At 38.4% G+C, this 19,418-nt stretch overlaps 2 protein-coding genes across 2 annotated transcripts; one reads left to right on the plus strand and one right to left on the minus strand.

Annotated features, from left to right (window-relative positions):
- Positions 1–3,126: 3,126 nt before the first annotated feature.
- LOC117575427 (phytanoyl-CoA dioxygenase domain-containing protein 1) lies at positions 3,127–6,285 on the minus strand. The gene is made up of 3 exons (XM_034259631.2): positions 6,107–6,285; positions 3,567–4,224; positions 3,127–3,480 (listed from the first exon to the last, which is right to left on the minus strand). Exons 1-3 carry the CDS (start codon positions 6,128–6,130, stop codon positions 3,296–3,298), a joined length of 867 nt encoding a protein of 288 aa, XP_034115522.1. The 5' UTR covers positions 6,131–6,285; the 3' UTR covers positions 3,127–3,295.
- Positions 6,286–11,530: 5,245 nt separating this feature from the next.
- Positions 11,531–19,355, plus strand: LOC117575315 (protein Skeletor, isoforms B/C). Its single transcript, XM_034259469.2, has 8 exons — positions 11,531–11,883; positions 14,684–15,187; positions 15,276–15,535; positions 16,478–16,577; positions 17,577–18,371; positions 18,441–18,634; positions 18,694–19,089; positions 19,220–19,355. The coding sequence occupies exons 1-8, from the start codon at positions 11,820–11,822 to the stop codon at positions 19,259–19,261; spliced, it is 2,355 nt and encodes a 784-aa protein (XP_034115360.1). The 5' UTR covers positions 11,531–11,819; the 3' UTR covers positions 19,262–19,355.
- The last annotated feature ends 63 nt before the right edge of the window (positions 19,356–19,418 follow it).

Raw genomic sequence — 19,418 nt, forward strand, 5'->3', positions numbered from 1 at the left:
GCAGGATATTGCCAAAAGGATGCGCTGCCGTTTTCAGCTTGCTGCCTGCTCAACGGTGTAATGATTTGATGGGCATATGAATGCAGCCGCATGTCATTTAGTTAGGACAAAAGCCTTGAGTGGCAACCGGTATGGCAGAGTGTTATCCTCTTCCAGTATACAGACCTCAGAGCCAATTGAATTGATGACCAAAGTATGGCAAACATTTCAATTGAGTGGCCAATGAGACACCTGACACTTAAGCGCCAAGCGCCAAGTGCCAAGCGCCACATCCAGCAACTGGATGAAGGCGTTCATCTGACAAATGAGACAAAGTGACACAAGTCAATCAAAGCATCCAAAATGCGCGTCACTTATAAATTCCATTGCCCATATTTTTGCTCTTGCTCTTGGACTTGGTCTTCGTCTTGGTCTTCGCCTTGGTTTGACGATTGCTCTTGCGCTTGGTTGCTCTTTAGTTTGGTGTCCAACTTACGACCAATTTTGTTTTCATGCCCACTAAACCTCTGACGCGACCACGAAACTCTGGCCCCTTGGGACCGAAATATATTTAAATCAATTCTGACAACGAGCATTGCGAGCTTTGAAGCCAAAGTCTACCTAAAGTGATGGACGCATTTAAAATGTCAATACGCATTGACTTCAGACCTCGGATGGCGATGGATTCCACGATGCGAACAATGTAGCCATGCCTCAGACTGACACTGAAACTAAAACGGAAAATGAGGCTGAGTCTGCAACTGAGACTGAAGCTGAGATTGACTCTCAAACTGAATCTGAGACTGAAACACAGTCAGAGACAGAGACGGAGGCTTAAGCAGCGGCGCGTAAGCTTGAAGTCATTCAAGTGGCGGAGGCAATGAATCCTATCAAACAAGTAATACAACGCTCTTCAGCACGACGTGGCAAAAAACAACCAGATAAGGCTGGAGAATGGTCCAGTGAGATTACACTCCAAACACCCATCGACAGTAATCAAAATACAAAAGGGACAGCTAAGTGAACCGCTCGAGATGCCCAAATGCATTAGAGGTAAGTGAATTTTGTATTTTTGAATTTAATTTATGTGTTTGCGAAGCGAATTGAGTTGCGAGCTTACTACACACAAATGTCAGTGAAGCAAATAGGTGGTTAGACAACTTCTAGAAACTTATGAAACAAATTCAGGATCTTTCTTTTGATTTTCTATTTCTAATTGCTTTATATAAAATATTGATAGTTCATTTCTCATCATACATTTTTTTTTTATTACTTTCTAACATTATATTTTAATCAATAAATATTAACTATTACTATAACATCAGCGAATGATCGAGTCACCCTCGCCAGGTAGTTCATACCGGACCCATAATTTTGCAGCTCAGCGCTTCGTGAACTGATAACCCCCTTGCCCTCTTGTCAATCAACCACCAAGCTTGCAGTCCACGGTCCAGCCAGCAGTGCGCAGGAACAGGAGCCGGAGCAGGCAACGAGCTGACGACAAGTGATGAGTGAATGCAAAGAATTTGAATATTGTGCCGCGGCGGCAAGTGACATAAATCGTCAATGACAGCGACATCGCCTCCTTTTGGGCCTTAAACACGCAACGAGGGGCTCTGCAAAAAAGGCCGTCAAACACGGGGCTGGCCGCAGAACACGAAATACAACTGTAATCTGCTATTGTGATTTTGTAGAAGCCCAGGATTGTGTTGTGAATGTGGATCAGGGTCTGAGTTGCCCCTAAGCTCGTTTGGCCTGTCAGCGAGCTTCTCAAAATCAATTCTAATCGATTTAGGACATTTTGACAGCATTTATTGGCAGCATTCGCGTGGCCGCGATACCAAAAACACCTTCGAAAATAACCGTGCTGACCAACAACAATGTCGACCCGCGCAAATGTCAACAGCATCTTGGCTTAAATGCCGCGTATACAAATAAAACAAACTACAAAAAATCCAAACGAGAACAAGGCAGCATTATCATTATCTGAGTGGAAGCTGATTGAAAACAGATAATTAAAATCTTCTAATTAGCGGCATGTTCACGCACACACACACACTTACTCCCAAACAAGCGATGTTTGTTTGTGTGTGAGTGTATATGTATGTGTGTTACCTTAACCATTGTCGGCTGTCAGGGAAAACAAGTTCATAAATCTTGCGCCCAACAAATCGTTTTGCAACATGAAGGAACATTACATGCATATATACATATATACATACAGACATATAACCAGTGACAATAACAACATCTACAGAAAAGACAAAAAACTCTCTAAGGAGCAAAAACTGTGCGCTTGTGTGTGGATGCCGAACAATGTGGAAGCTTCTCTTATGGGCGCTGCGGGTTTTTGTTTTTTTGCTTCTTTTTCCCAAAACGTTTAATAAACAAGATTCCATGTCGATTTTCACAAATTAGTCACATTAATTATATCAGTGTGCTTTAATAAAGGTATATTATGGAAGGGATGCTTGAAATTGGCCAAATAATTACTGAACAAATATACAATGACAATATAATTTAACGAATTAATTATAAAATTTACATTTATTTAAGTTAGGGTAGCTTACAAAAGTTTACAAATATATTTTATCACGTATCCTAAGTTAATTTGTTCATCTGTGTTAATATAATAATTAAACCAAACTTATTCAAACATCCTTGTACAAAAATTGGTCCAAGCGTTGTTTCATCCCTTTTGCATATATATGGTTGCCTACTTTTCGGCTTAGCTGAAAACTGGCGATGGCTTGGATTATGCAAAATATATCATAAATACGAATATTACTAAACGTTGCATACTTTTCAGCGCATCAAAGAAATTGGAACAGTGGTTGGAAACTCAGTTTAGTAAAATGCACAATCATATACAAGTTTTTAAAATAGTTCTTATACCACTCGTCTATATGTAGAAGAGTGTGAAACTAAACTAGTCAAGCAAAAGAAAGCACCCATTCTTAACGTACGTCAACACACAAATTAAGGAGAATGATTGTTATAATTATTTAAATATATTAATAGATGTTGCAAATGGAGTTTTTCAACAAATAATAATACATAGCATTCTAAGAAATCTGAAATCCGGTTAAATAGTTTTGGTCTTAAATTTGACCAACATCCCACATTACTTTTCTAAAATGGTATTCATTAATTTACAACTTTATTTATTATAATTTTATAAAATTCGACATGTACATGAACTTAAAACATATGGCGGTCTCATTTTCAATGACAAATGATGCACTCAAATCTTATAAACAAAAATACCGAAAACAGTAGTAACAAGATTACAATCTCGAACCGATTCCGTTAATTTCTAAGCCTTGCGATCGAACAGCAAAGGGAAGGGCTTATCTTGTGGCGCTTGTAACCAGTTGCCCTCCGAATACTTGACATTATTCTCAGTCTCTATTACGTGGAAGGTATAAGCATGGCGACTCTTCTGTGAGCGATTTGGCTCGCTTTTGTGCACCACATTGCCATGGATAACTATGCATGTGCCTGTCAAAAATAATAATCATTATTAAACTATTGTTGTTGTTTTGATGTGTGATGTGTTGTTGCCACTCTCGCCACTCACGACTTACCTTTACTGACTTGTAGAGGTGTAAAGCTGGACTTCGGATAAATAGGCGCCGCGCGATCGTATATCATCAGCTCACTGGCATCCTTGTCGGGATTGCGGAGGTAACGTCGATGTACCCCACTCTTGTGAGAGCCCTTTATGAACTGTAGGCAGCCATTCTGAAGCGTACAGTCTTCGAGCGCAAACCAGAATCCCACCGCGGAGTTGGGCTCTGTGTGAAGGAACCAAGAGTCCTGATGCGGTGTCACCTCACCGCCAATGCCTGAATTCTTGTAAATATACATGCTCTGGCATACAGCAGGGCGATTATAGTTTAACTGCCAGCAAATCTCTCGCACTCGATTGCTAAAGGTTACGGCATTGAAAGTTGGATGCTCCACATGCAGTGCGTGTCCCACTTTATTAAGTGCAATCATCGGATCCACGATCAACTCACCCTCATCACCGACTGCGCCCTGCTCGAAGAAGTAGCGAACCTTGTCGCCAGATTCTATGAAGTACAGCTCTTTACTGTGAGCATCTTCTGCTTTGAGAGTACTAAATATTTTTCGATTCGACTGGGGCGCATCCAAGCAGAGAGTGCGTCCTGCCTGATATAGAGTGTCTACCTCTTCGGGAGTTAAAAAGTCTTCTATTACAAGGTAGCCATTCTCGTTGAACTAAAAACAATAAAATGAAGCAAAATTAAATTAATGTTGTATTAATTGAGCGGGGGAAGGTTTGAAGTGATTCATTCATTTCATTTCATATTACGACTCTTATCGCCTATCGTCTATAGCCGCGACGTCTGGTCTGCGACAATGTCTGGTTGTGCAGTACATTGAGAATTCCGTAGTAGCTGTATAGTAGAGTACATTATCTGACTGACCGATAAACTAATCGACAGTGTGTTTAATGGGAACACGCGCTCAATTGTGGGCATGACTCTCCCTTGGGTCTGATTGCTAATCATGCAAGCGCAAAGTCACTCCTTTGTTAATACACGTTTTCCTTTGTCAGCTAATTAACGAATTCCTCAACATGCTAAAGTGCCCATTTGAAATTGACATGCAAAAGTCCGCTACTCGTGCTCATTCATTGAATTCATTCAACGTTAAATTGAAAAATCACACATTTTTCTTTTTTTTTATGTACCATATGAGAGCATTAGCAGTTTGTAATGCGTTTAGTAAAACATTCTGTATAGATTGACAGCTATAAACCATTGAAAGCGTATAGAACTTTCGACAAACGAAAAATGATTTGTATTTATGTTATTGTTGTGGGCGCTCTTAGAGTTTATTTTGGTAGATATATTTCGAATTGCTTGAGTAACAAAATGAAAATCGAGAGTAAAAATAGTCGCAATGATTCAAAAGCACCAACACACCTGCACCTGCATAGATTGGATCGTAGAGGGGTCAGCTCCCCACCATTTGACGAATGCGCCAACAAATTTACAAAAATAAATGGCACGTTTGCACATGTATCAGTCATTGGATGGACAAATTGAAAGCATCATTGTAATCAGCTGTTGCTGATTTGTGGGTCTAGTGCACAGGAGCCCATGGAAATTTACAGCGACAGCGGCAGCAACAACAACAACGACAGCTTGGGTCAGCAGTGGTATAACAGTTCAGTTACACGAGTAAGGAGAACAATTGAAGGTAAGTGCGAGTACTCGTATAACATGCTCGTGCAGCTGATTCTATAATCGACAGCAAACTCAGCATGTGATAATAGCAATTGCAATTACGCTCGTGTACAAGGCATGAAGGCAAGGGATGCAGTGCGGAATGGCAGATACAGAAACAGCAACGCTGGCTGTTAAGTAATCGTGTATTGAACTAGAATTTGCATAAGTCCCAGACAGCCAATCACAAAGAAAATGAACTTGCAAAAGTTCAACACACGTACAGTTAGAAATTAAGTAATACTCGGAAACTGAGCACGAGTTCTATTTAAACAAAACAAACTACATACATATCACATACATACATACGATTATAAATACATATAACCAGTTCAGTTCTCAACAAGTCTGACCACGGCATAGGTATAATCTAGTTCCAAGTACAACTCGTCTAGAATGAATGCTAAGATAAGTTCGTGTTTCTTTCCAAATATTTCGTTAAACATTCATACGTACATAACATACATGTAAATTTTGTATATATTCAGTCAAATTAATGTCCAGCTTATATGAAAACGGAAAGCAAAAGCATTTCCTTATAGGCTTTGTTGACAATAAAGAAATGCTTTTCCGCAGTTAGCTAAGAGTCGGAAAACCAAAGGCGACGCATTGGCTGGCAATGTTTATGAATTGCTTGGATGTAAATAAAACGATGACACTGGATGCGCGAGAAAGCATGAGATGATGACTAAGTACACAACTAACAATGGGATCGGCAGCCTCTGACGTGGGGAACCATCTTGACTACCAATTGCCAAGTGAAGGTAAAACATTTGCTCACCAAAATAGATACAGATGCCGACAGTATAATAACAATCGCTAAGCATTATTAAAGAAACTTTTCTATAATTATTCAACATAGTACATACCTCGTCCAATATTTTGTTGTGCATTTTGATTTCGTTTCGTATCACTTCTTTTTCAATAAATCAGCAAATGTTTTTTGTAGTGTTTTTTTTCCTCTCCAAGTTTTAAACACTTTCAATCAACGCGTAGATCCGTCGACTGTCCACGATTTGCTCTGTTTCACGGGTGATTCGAAACTGTTTTGCTTTTCAGAAAGTTCTCTAAAATGCCGACTATATCATAAGCAGACACTCTCCGACACAAGCGCAAGCACATGGACTATGTTCCAAGAATATGCTCTCGATCGCTCTCCCGCTGTTGCTTCGGTCTCCGGCACTCTTAACAGTGCTGCTAATTTAGCTATTTTCCCTCTAAATTTACATTGCTTAAGCTAACTAATACGATTAAAATTCATATATTACGAAAAGCATAACTCACATTAATAAAAAAAATTTTAAAACTAACTTGAGATGAAACTGCATTCCTATAATCATCATCACTTTAATAAAGGCAAATATTAATATCAAAAGTAACATGGTTACTAAGCCGAATAAGACGAATAAAAGTAGAGTTTTCCAGATGGTTCAGGGTTTTCACAATGGACTTTAAAAATTTTCGCATCAATGACTACTGACATAAAGTATGGAAAATTTACGATACATATGGCACTTCAGGCACATATTGATATGCATATTATGAACATGCCTACTCAGTACATACATATGTACATATGTATGTAAGAACTGTTTAATGTAAGAAATTTCAAATATCTCGCATTACATTTAGATAGTTTTGAAACTGTCATGGGAATATAATTGACTTAGTCATTTTATACATGGTATATCGCAGTCATAAGCGCATTATTCTCACTGATTTGGTTAGTGTGTTGCCATGGGTATAGTTAATTACTGTCTATGCGTGGGTGCTCGTCGAGACACTCGTTGTTGCAATGTTGTTGTTACACCATACCAAAAAATTTGAGTGAAACTCAGAAACGCCTGAAAAGACATTAGTTATTAATTTGCTTTAGTAATTAGGTTTCATTTGCATTACAACTTACTTACTTACAACTTACTTACTTCGGTATAAACCAATATGGCCATTACAGTTCTGACGTACCCTAAATTTTCAGAAAGCAGTGCGTTTACTTTAAAGCAGTGCATTTCAAAACAAAATACTGCTTCGTCAATTTCAAGCAGCTATTGTTTTCCTTATTAACTTTTTACATTTATTCCTGGTTGTCGTAGATTCATGGACGTTATCTGAATGAATAACATAGTTTCTACGACAATAATAGTTACAGACTGTGGAGATATTTCAAATAATATTTATATGGGACTAATAGATTATCAATATGTAAATGGATATATGTATTAATCTGAAGCATTTCCCAAAGTATTGCAATCAACATGCTAGTCATTAAATATTTAATGCTTTTGACTAAGCATACAGATCCAGTCATCCAAAACTTCTCGACACCTTCAATCTCAGTTGTGAGACACAAGTGTCATAAAGATTTACATTGGAGATGCATGCAAATTAAGGCGGCTAAAACAAATGGCACAAATGGATAATGTGACACTGAGACTTGAGTTGGCTAGTAGCTTTTGTATTTAAGTATTACAGCTTTACATAAGATTAATTACACAGGCGCTAGCCATAAATAAAACAAACAAGCAAAGCACACAACATAGTACAACATACCTACATTTGTAGTTCGAGTATGTTTACGAGTACAAGTCTGTATCGTACAAGAGTCAGTTATTGGGAGCGGCAAGCGGCAAGCGACAGACGCGAGACGACAGACGTCGTGAGCCGAAGCATTATTTGCAAATGCATGGTAGTAAAAATTTAAATTAGAAATCATTGCGGCCACCGCACGGGCAGCCAACGTAAACCATTCAATTTAATCAAATGTGCCAGCAGCTCAGCAATATTCACGTAATGACCGTGTTAGCTCCCGTGCCCTTGAATTGTAGAATACGATGGCTTCAGCTGTTGCTGAAGAAGCAGAAGCTGCAATAGCCGTCACTGTCGCAGTCACAGTCGCAGTCGCACAAGCAACCGTAGCTGAACAATCAACTCATAAACAATGTGCAGCCGAGAGGTCCCAACAGGCCAATAGACGCCCCTCCAAAGTGCTTGCAAATACAACAAGAAATACGACAACAACAACAACAGCAATAAAAACAATAACAGCAAAAACAATGAGATGTCTAGCCAAGGTCAGAAAGCTTTGGGCTCTTCTTGTCTGAGGGGGAGGCGGTAGGGACGGGATATCTTAGCTGTTGCCACCTTTGCCGATTGTGCTCAGAGCTGAGCTCTTTTGTGCGACTAATTAACTTAATTAAAAATTTAAGGCACGCGATTCGTTGAAACATCAACAACCTGATAATATTTCGAAAGTTGTTTGTTTTTCGGCAAAATCGGAATATTATTTTGTTAATGCCGATTGCTGATTAGAATATGCCTAGTCATGCACTCACAAAATATTATTTATTGCTTTTCCACTTTAAATACCCTTAGCAATACCCTCAACGGGCATTTTGAAATAGTAAAATATTATCATTTCTGCTTTAAATATTTGATGGATGCCTTACTAAAGACTGGGTAACCAATGGTTCATCATCCTTCACTGAGCTACTTTGACACGTTTAACAGATCTTCACTTCATATATGTATAATTTTGATTAGTGTTTTTTATAGACGCGCCCCCCGGATTTGTGCAATTTTGTTGACCTTAGCAAGTCGAATGTGTGTCCGACTTGCTTGCAAACCATCCGAAACCATTCGAAAAGCCTGATATGATTATTTCATTAATGCTAGGAAGAGGTGCCAAGTAAGAGCACATACAAATGTAATGATAATTGTAAAATGAATAAGAAAGAAAGAAAATTAATAATAGATATAGATATAAATATAGATATAGATATAGATATAGATATAGATATAGATATAGATATAGATATAGATATAGATATAGATATAGATATAGATATAGATATAGATATAGATATAGATATAGATATAGATATAGATATAGATAGATATAGATATAGATATAGATATAGATATAGATATATAGATATAGATATAGATATAGATATATAGATATAGATATAGATATAGATATAGATATAGATATAGATATAGATATAGATATAGATATAGATATAGATATAGATATAGATATAGATATATAGATATAGATATAGATATAGATATATAGATATAGATATAGATATAGATATAGATATATGATATAGATATAGATATATATAGATATAGATATAGATATAGATATAGATATAGATATAGATATAGATATAGATATAGATAGATAGATATAGATATAGATATAGATATATATAGATATAGATATAGATATAGATATAGATATAGATATAGATATAGATATAGATATAGATATAGATATAGATATAGATATAGATATAGATATAGATATATAGATATAGATATAGATATAGATATAGATATAGATATAGATATAGATATAGATATAGATATAGATATAGATATAGATATAGATATAGATATAGATATAGATATAGATATAGATATAGATATAGATATAGATATAGATATAGATATTGAAACCGGTTATAAGCTTTAGAGTCTTTTGCACTCTTGTTTATCTTTTTTTGTTTTGTTTTGAATCTCATGAAGTTATTACTCGTATTCCAACGAATCTACTCAACGAAGCAAACAACGCATTTGCATGCTGAGCTACTCGACCAATAAATCTACCGGCTGGTGCTTTGTCAGCGGTATACTTATATATGCGTCTGCGAAAGTACTCAAATAAGGCTTGACAAGACGAATTTAGCAGGGTAAAAGAGATTTGGCCAGTTGGCAAGAATGCTGCTAGATGTTAATTAGATCACACAGCTTGATCTTTATTAAATATTTCAAAACAAATAAACAATTTATATTATTCGTGATTGATCTTTTAAAAAAGTGAAGTCAGAAGCGCTCAAACTTTCTGTTTTATTATTTCATTATTATGAAATTTCATTTTGTGTGGTTTGAAAAGCTTTTCAGCATTATTTAAGTAGATGAAGGGACTCTAAAACGTTGAATATACAGTACTGAAATTATTAAAATATTCTGGTATTTGTCAATACATCTATTGACTGACCTACATGATATTTTACAGGCACAAATATTTTAGATGGGTCCGCAAAATGATGTAATCGACTTATTTGATGTGTTATTAATTTAATTGGGATCCAAAATTTAGGAAGATGCAAATCAAATGCGAACAAATTTCAAAGTCAGAATGTAGCTGTCTCCCTCTGCCAAATTACGCTTAAGTTGATTTTCTTTTGGAACGCAATAATAACTTTCATGTTAATGAAATTATGCAACCAGCAAAACCAACGGATTATAGTACGAGCAGCAACATAAAATGATAGCTTCAAACAGTTGGCTGACCTTTTGCGAACCCTTTTCACGAGAGAGTTGTATTGTGTAAAGCAGCTGCGGGGCAGACGGCAGCCACGAACCGACCACCAGCAGTGAACTTGGAGATGGAAACTCACGAATTGCCAATACCAAACGCAACAGCAACACCAACACAAACCCTAATGTTAGCCCTAACTTTAACGTTAACGTTATTGCTAATGCTATTTCTTCCCATCTCATTGCATCTCATCTCACAATTAAAATTGATAGAGACTTATTATCTAACCCAATACCATGAATGCCTTCATGACGTCCAGTTGTACACAAAATGTATAACGAAAATAAATTGGAACAACTCAAACTCGAAGTCAAAGTCGAAGACGAAGTCGAACTCTAACAAATGATCTGAAAGTCAATGAGCCAAATTGAAATGATTATTGTTGGTTTGAATTTAGCATTTTTTAAGCCAATGTCACGGTGTTTCTAAGAAAGTAGTGTGAATGTGTCCAAGTTTTTGCTTTTTGTTTTGCTTTTGTTATTGCTTTTGCTTTTATTTATTTTATTGCTTTTGTTGACGCAACATAAAAGCTAAGGAAACCATTGCAACAATAAACAAGTTCATAGCGCAAAAGATTATTTGAATAAGCACATAAAAATTGGCAAAATACCAAAAACAAATGCGAAAAAAGATGTGCAAAATTGAGCATAACCAAAAGGCATCGGCCGATCGCCGTTTGAAGTTTTTGAGATGAGGCTTTTGACTGTTGATAATTATTGCCGACGTTGATGAGACGGGTACCACAATAGCATTAATAATAACAGCCATAACAGCAACAACTACGGGGAAAGCAACAACTATGGACAAACAACAACTACAACTAAGCACTTGGAAGCAACAGCAAAAACCAGCCAGCCGCTATTGCTGTTGCTGTTGCTATCGCTGCCACTGTCGCTGCTGACATCGACAGCAACTTCAACAGAGACACCTCGACCCAAAGCGTTGGAATACTTCACTAGCACAGCGCAGACGCAACGTCGTTCAGTGCGGTTTTGGAGTTCGTAGTCTCTGGTCGTGATCGTGCCGTTGTCGGAAAACCAATCCCCCAAACTCCGAGCAATTCGTCCAATAGCGTGTGTGTGAGTGTTTTAGTTATTGTGTGAATACAAATAAACGTGTGTTAGTATTAGCCTTTGATGGGATTCAATCAACTAGCTGTGAATTGTGAGCAAAGTGCAAGGATCCTCAACCGATATTGCCAAAGAAAAACAAGAGCATAACCTCAGCTCCATTTGGAGTTTCAGTTAGCAGCCATGCTGACAACAACGAAGGATAAATCATCGCTGCTGCTTGTCGCCTTTTTGGCCGCATTAAGCTGTAAGTAGATTAAACTCTGATTTATGAAACAAACGTCATGTATTGTAATGCTAATGTAGGTTAGCCAAAAATGAAAAAAAAAAACAAATACGAACACAAACACAAAAAATATATAGAAAAAAGAAACTAGATTAGTGGTATTCATTTGTATGGTGTAAATAAATGTATCTTTTAATGACCCGGAGGGCGGCGCAGACAATGAGCCAGCTAACGTTCGCTAGCACAAAGTAAATATATCATCTCTTGTATGTGTATGCAAAGTAAGCTAAATGAATATTCAACAGTTTGCGGCGACTGTCTGCCCACGTTTTATGATTGGCGCTGACCATTGAACTGGCCAACTAGCCAACTGACTTACTGCCTAACTTACTGATTGACTGACTGACTGACTGACTGACTGAAAGACTAACTGCCAGAGTAACCCACTGCCAACTGAACGGACTGACTGCATTAGCATTGCCTGACAGATTAACATAAATTTATGTGTATGCGTTTCCTTTATACAATTCGGAGACCTCCATCAGGCGATTGCTTCAATGAAAATGTCGACTTTTTTAGCTGTTGCTGTCTGGTGATCCGCCGCTGTGTTGCTCCGGAGCTCTTCTTCTTTATCGCCATCTTCTTTTGAATTTGTGTGTGCATCGTGAAAGTAGGTCTCTAGGTTGAATATTGCTTGTTGGGACTCGCGAATAATTACACACATGGATCCAGTATCATGAGCTCGCATCACCAGCAAATGCACATATACACATGTATACATACATGTATGTACATATTACGAATATATCTATTGATCGGCCCAATACTGGCCGGACTCAAAATCGCCGACAACCAGTTCCACTTGAGCCCACAGTTTCATATGAAGTTTGGTGATTAGTTGCTTGATCACATCGGCATTCAATTGGCTACCACCAATGCCTACCTAATGGCTCTGTCTAACTCTGGCCCGAGCATCATTAATAAAACACTCGACCGCAGAGTGCTTGCGTTGCTTTTATTTAACTTATAATTACACCTTTGGCATTTTGCATATACTGGTAATTGCTGACTCTGAGTCAGACTCTGAGGCTTTTGTCTTACCTCTATGTTATGTTTTTTTTTCACTTCTGAAAGTAAATAATTTGGGATTGGACATGACAATCGGCATCTCAATGCTAATCAGGATCGAAATCGTGTTGTCTAATGGGCGTCCAAAGCCCAGTGACCTGTTTGATTTATAAGACATGAATATTCGCCAAATTGCACCATTTATTTATTTGTATTAGTTGTTGATATACTTTTTTATGATGCCAAGCGGCACTTAAGTTTGGTTAATTTAACTATTGTCAAGATTTTTGAACTCGCAGACAGGAAAGACTTGTCGGCGTGAGTTTTCAAAAAGTAGAGCAACAATTGCCACGGCCACGCTCCTATCGATCAATCGGGTGGGCTGGCTCTACGGAGTATAGCAGCAGTAAACTCTAATGCCAAGCCTGCAGCCCGTTGTGGCCGCCTCAACTTAGTAGTTCGAGTGTTCATGTGTGTATTTATAGTAGTAGTATTGTAGTTGGTCTGGTAGAGGCAGTACTGGTAAACTGAAACGTGTTTATAGCCCCTGAAAACCAGACAAACCATAGTAATAAAAAAATTAATTGAATTTTAACAACAAAAAACTGAAACGGTGACAACGATAATTTTGCTGCCAAACTTTGGCAACTGTGGTCAAAGGCAAGATCGAAGGTAAAGATCGAAGCTGAAGATATATTATCAGAGCAAAGCAAAATATATGATCTATTATGAAGACCTTTCTTGTCATCATCATCATCATCATTATTATTATTATTATTATTATTATTATTATTATTATTATTATTATTATTATTATTATTATTATTATTATTATTATTATTATTATTATTATTATTATTATTATTATTATTATTATTATTATTATTATTATTATTATTATTATTATTATTATTATTATTATTATTATTATTATTATTATTATTATTATTATTATTATTATTATTATTATTATTATTATTCATTATTCATTTTTATTTCAAATTAGCACATCAAAAACCATTAGCTTAGCTTCTTTGAAATTAGCGATTTGAGATTTGTTGCTCTGCTTTGTTTACCCAAATGTCAAAATACAAAAGATCTGTGTTATACGCATCACAAACTTTGTTCATATCATACGCTATGGCATTGTTTGAAAAGTTTGTTGTGAAAACTTTATTTGGCATGAAGCGAAAACTTCCTGTACGCTAGCAAGTTTATGACTAACATCAATAAACTATAGTCTATTTGATCGTCAACAAAGTGCTATAATAGTCAGAGCTACGCTGCAGGCAGCATTTAAATATATAAAGCTATCTGAATAAATCCCAAAGCAACTAATAATGGTCAGCCATAGTTTCGTCTCTTTAATTCGGTTCTCTTGTGTTCTATTTTGTTTAGCTTATTCTTGTTCTTTTCTGTTGTTCTGTCGTATTCTATTTTGCTCTGCTCTCATCTTAGGGGATTAACATTAATTGCCAGGCAAGAATATGGCGCGATTGTTGTTACTCAAACTCGAAGCCAAACTGCTGTTAATATGTAAATTTAATGCGAATAATTAAGTGGCTGCTAAGTGGTGCTGGAGAATTGTTTCTTTATTACTTTATTATTTTCATTACAGTGCAGCTCACCTTAGTTCGTGTGAGTTGTGCGCAGATGCCGCCACAAGTTTGTTGCCTAAGTCTTTTGTTTTAATTTGTCTAATAGTCGGACATTGTTTTTTTGTTTTCTGATTTTTTCTCGGTAAAATAATCAGCACTGCAGCTTCATTGTCATGCCGCCTACCCATACTATGGCACAAAGATCGGCGCACTTACACGACTTCACCATGGCGTTTCCGGTGACGTTTATGCCGTCGACTCGCGTACTATTTTCATAAAGAAATTTAATTACGATGGCGAAGCTCCAGCTGCATACTTCTATGTCGGCAACACAGCACGTCCCAGCAACGAAGGCGCTGCTCGCCTTAGAGACGAAAAGGGCGGAACCGCTGCACTGACGCGCCGTTATCGCAACAAGGACATTACTCTATCGCTGCCTGAAGGCAAGACGCTTCGTGACGTCAAGTGGTTTTCGGTGTGGTGCGATGAGTTTGCAGTCAATTTCGGAGATGTGGCTATACCAAACAGCCTGGACTTTCCACGCCCGCAAAAAATAAGCGCCCTGAGAGGTGTTCATGGCGTTTCCTCTGACAACATTGTCATCGTGGATGCCCAGACTCTATTGGTTCCAAACTTTAGCTACGATGGTGAAGCACCAGGTAAGTATTACAACTGGAGATTTACTGCAAAGAGCAGCGAAATATAGTGAATGTGGTGCAACTTTGGTACCCAATTGAATATTTGCAGATGCTAAGTTCTGGGTAGGTCGTGGTCAGCGTCCGACATCAGATGGCCTAAGAATACCGGACGAGAACGGTAAGGAGAATCCGTTGCGTCGCTACGACCGGAAGACAATTGTATTAACGCTTCCCGAAGATTTGACCATCTTTGATATCGGTCATTTTGGTGTCTGGTGTGAGGCATTCACCGTTGACTTCGGTCATGTGCGTCTGCCTGAAGGTCTCAATGTGCCGCCCTCGCTAAAAATGCTGGGCATAAGTCCACAGGTAAAGAAGCCGATAAATCTAATACTAAGCGAGTTGCAATCCTGATCGCCATACGCACTTGCCAAGCATTTTACGTGTACGAGGATTCTAATAAAAGTTAATAACATTAATATTGAATATTCATATTTATTTGTATGCAACATATTTATCTAATTACGAATACGAATACAAGTACTTTCTGGTTGCTTTCAAAATTCTAGTCTCTAAGTATGCATTTCTTTATATAAAATTTTGATTGATATAACGAATTTGTTCATGTTTAATATACGAGTATAAAATATATGTGCAGCACATTTTTATATACAATACTCAACTGATCCGTTTTCTGTATTTTGTTGACTGATAAACTTTGCTTTCTTCATTAAGAGCAGCGCCTATACAAAATGAAATGAAATTTGTGCAATACCTTTTATTGGGTTATCCCAAGAAATCCCTTCTCCTTTTACCCAAACCCTTAATTAATACAGGCACAGATACAACCACAAATAACACTCACACAATACAACACATACACACATGCATACACTGTGAACATTCTGAAAAAATTCAAAGTCTAGCCTTACTATATTTATTTTGATTACTTTTGACAAACCTTATATATGAGCTAGCCTTTCATCCTTCCTCTCCTTGCCGTTACTTTTATCCTGGAACCAGCCGAAAACATTTTCATTTTGTATATGCTTCAATCTTCTTGAAATGCTAAATTTTTAAGTACATAATTGAAAAGTCGAACTCTACTAAATTTGATACACAAAATTTTTTGGCAAGCGTGAATCGTGATCCTTACCCTTACCCCCTACAACATTCCATATCACACATACAAGTACACTCATCATCAACATCATAAATATTCCGACCGTAAAAACTCCATCCCACGTCCATTCCAAGTCTATCCCAGAGCCTTTCTATCTGCAATACAAAAGCACAATAATTCTATTCCAGTCGAAGCTAAACTGTGAGGTGCTTTATGATGATCTGGCTTTTGAAGTACGCTGGGCCGTGGCCGGTGAGAGCATCGTCGTGCAATTGGTTGCTAAATTGGGTAAGTTTTTAGCGCTAAAAGCGATGCGGAAACGTTTACTACGATCTTGACACTCAAAAAGTCACACAAATTGTAGCACAAATTGCCGAAAAGTGGTTAAATTAAAGCTTTAAAAAAGTGACAGACTAATTAAGATTGATTGGCAAATTCGCAAGTTGCAGCGCCTGAAGTGATTGTGACTACGATTGTGTCCAAAAACAGACATGATTACACGATTCATTAAAGTCATTGTGATATTGTCACAAAATCGATGTAGTTTTTATAAATGTAAATTATTAAATACGGATAAGTAAGTGTTTAAATTGTATAAAATCCAAGAATTATAGTTACATTTTTGAAGACAATTCTATTCCTGATCACGAATTGATTGAAAACCAGCATATTCATCGGATTTATGATGCTTTGACATTTTAGCGAGTACAGTTAATTTAATAAAGGAGTATCACCACGAAGACAACAAAAATCCAGTTAGCAGCAATTCTGAATATACCGATCAGCAACAGCAGCAGCCGCAGCAGCATCGTTAGTAGAATAACAAGTTGCAAAATATGACGACTGGTTTATTGCGCAACCAACATACCGAGGGGTATTCAATGGATATGGATGTGGATGTGGATGTGGATGCTGCTACTACGACTATTGCTGCGGTTGTTGCTGTTGCCGATAGCAAGCATCTGCATTCAGCATTCTACACACAGTCTTGGAGCTTGCCCATATACGAGTGCGTTTTCTTCTGATGGCACGCGTTAAAAGCTACTGGTCTTATGTTGTATGCTTGAATGTAGACGTTGTTGAGGATGTGGGATGCGAGGGCAATTTGGAACCGCTAAGAATGCCAACAGGAAATTCCTGGTCTTGATTGGCCACCCAATTATGAGCACCTTGTTCGGCGACCAGAAATGGGGCTAACAACTTTCATTGATTGCAATAATCGCAATAGCTTTTGGATTTCTGAGAACTCTGATCATGAATGCTAGTACCCCTGTTGATTCTCCACAGATCCCAACAATTACATGTCCTTTGGCATTTCACCCAATAAAAATATAAGTCAAATGATTGGCGCCGACGTTGCAGTGGCCTGGGTTGATCCTGAAACTGGCAACGGCTTCGCTCAGGATTATTATCTGGAAGGAAAGGCACAATGCTCAGGTGGACGCGGTGCCTGCCCAGATGTCAAGATTTTACCAAACACAAACTCTATTCGGTTGCTTAATGCTGCTATGGTAAATGGCTACTCAATTGTTACCTATCAGCGTTCGCTTGCTGCCACGGATAGTCTGGACTTGCCCATCTCAGTGACTGATGCAGAATCCGCTGTCTGGGCCATTGGACCACTGAATGACTACAGAGAGGTCTCCTTCCATACCTACTACAACAAACATTTACATCATATTGAATTTGGTCGTCAACCTAAATGGAATTGTCCTTTGCCTGAGGGAGCCAAGTCGGGCATCAATTCCGCCGAACAGGAGGATGAAGTCACCCAAATTCCCCACAGCTTCGCTGGTGGTGCTGGATATCCTCCCGCCGGCCGTCCCTTGAACGTTGAGCCCGACGAGGAGTTTTATGAGAATCGGGCCCAAGCACTTCATCGCACAACTCCCGTACATGCTCCACAAAAACAGCAGGTGACCGCGCTATCCACACAACATCGCTCAGTGCCTACGCCCAAGCCGGTCAACAGTAAGGATGCCTGGGATATTCCTGCTATTCAGTGCCACGAACCCGAAGATGGCGTCTTCTACGCCCAAATGGGTCCAACAGGAGGCAAGCATGGCTATCCGGCAATAACAGGTGCGTAGACCTTAAGTTGTTCACATCTGCAACTATAATCAACATTATATCGTATTTATGTGCTATCAGGTCACGTTGGGTGGGGCATCTCGTGGTACATTAATGGTTTGCTCATTCCCGAGCTCCATGTAGTGAGAGGCAGGACTTACACATTCGTGGTGGAAGGCGGCAATAATCCTGACATACCCGCCAAGTATCATCCATTCTACATCAGTGACGATCCTGTTGGAGGTTACGAGCATAAGCGAGAGGAAGAAAAAAAGGTAATTCAAAATGGAATTTAATTTCAATATGAATATATCCAACCTTTTTTGATGAGCAGGCCGTTCGCATCTTTGCTGGTGTACATAGGTCCAGATCCGGACAGGTCACTCCCACCGGAGTGGGTCGTCTGTGCAACTGGACTCCTGATGTGGAAGGACCACCAGCCGATGATTATCAATCATTTGGCGCGTACCAGCGTACACTTACACTAAAATGCGATGCAGGAGAACCAGGTGTGATCAGCTGGAAGCCGGATAAAAATACGCCGGACACCGTTTACTATCACTGTTTTACGCATCGCTATCTGGGCTGGAAGATTCATGTGCACGACTCGTGCAATGGCATTAGTGGTGGTGATGGTATAGGTGCTGCTTCAGATCGGTACGAGATACGTGAACCGGCGCCCATCCGAGAAGACTACACCGCCGAGTCATCGATACGTCACGAAACCAAGGTCAGCCCCAACGATAATTTTTTATTGAAGCACCAAACCGATTTGATTAAGAATCACAATATGAACGGAACACCGCCTAAACTGAGTTTTGAAATAACAAAATCTTCGGAAATAACCAAATTGATTTCAGATGGCATCCGCGCTGCTGAAGCTCTCGAGGAGAGCCTACTAAGGAACCAGTCCATCGCCTCTGAAGCCGCTGAACCACCGACTCACAATAACGATAAAAGCGGCACTAACAACAACGGTGACATTAGTAACAACAATGCCGCTACAAGAATACCATCGATACCATTGCTGGCACAAACCAGACCCGAGATTTTACATGG

The sequence above is a fragment of the Drosophila albomicans genome, chromosome 2R (assembly GCF_009650485.2).
Source record: "Drosophila albomicans strain 15112-1751.03 chromosome 2R, ASM965048v2, whole genome shotgun sequence".
In the NCBI taxonomy this organism is placed as follows: Eukaryota; Metazoa; Arthropoda; class Insecta; order Diptera; family Drosophilidae; genus Drosophila; species Drosophila albomicans.

Coding starts and splice junctions, on each gene's coding strand:
- LOC117575427 (XM_034259631.2), bottom strand. CDS start 6,130: ATGCACAACAAAATATTGGACGAG. Junction 4,225..6,106: donor ACAACAAAATATTGGACGAG/GTATGTACTATG, acceptor TATTGTTTTTAG/TTCAACGAGAATGGCTACCT. Junction 3,481..3,566: donor ACCTCTACAAGTCAGTAAAG/GTAAGTCGTGAG, acceptor TATTTTTGACAG/GCACATGCATAGTTATCCAT.
- LOC117575315 (XM_034259469.2), top strand. CDS start 11,820: ATGCTGACAACAACGAAGGATAAATCATCGCTGCTGCTTGTCGCCTTT. Junction 11,884..14,683: donor CTTTTTGGCCGCATTAAGCT/GTAAGTAGATTA, acceptor TAAAATAATCAG/CACTGCAGCTTCATTGTCAT. Junction 19,090..19,219: donor CGATACGTCACGAAACCAAG/GTCAGCCCCAAC, acceptor AATTGATTTCAG/ATGGCATCCGCGCTGCTGAA.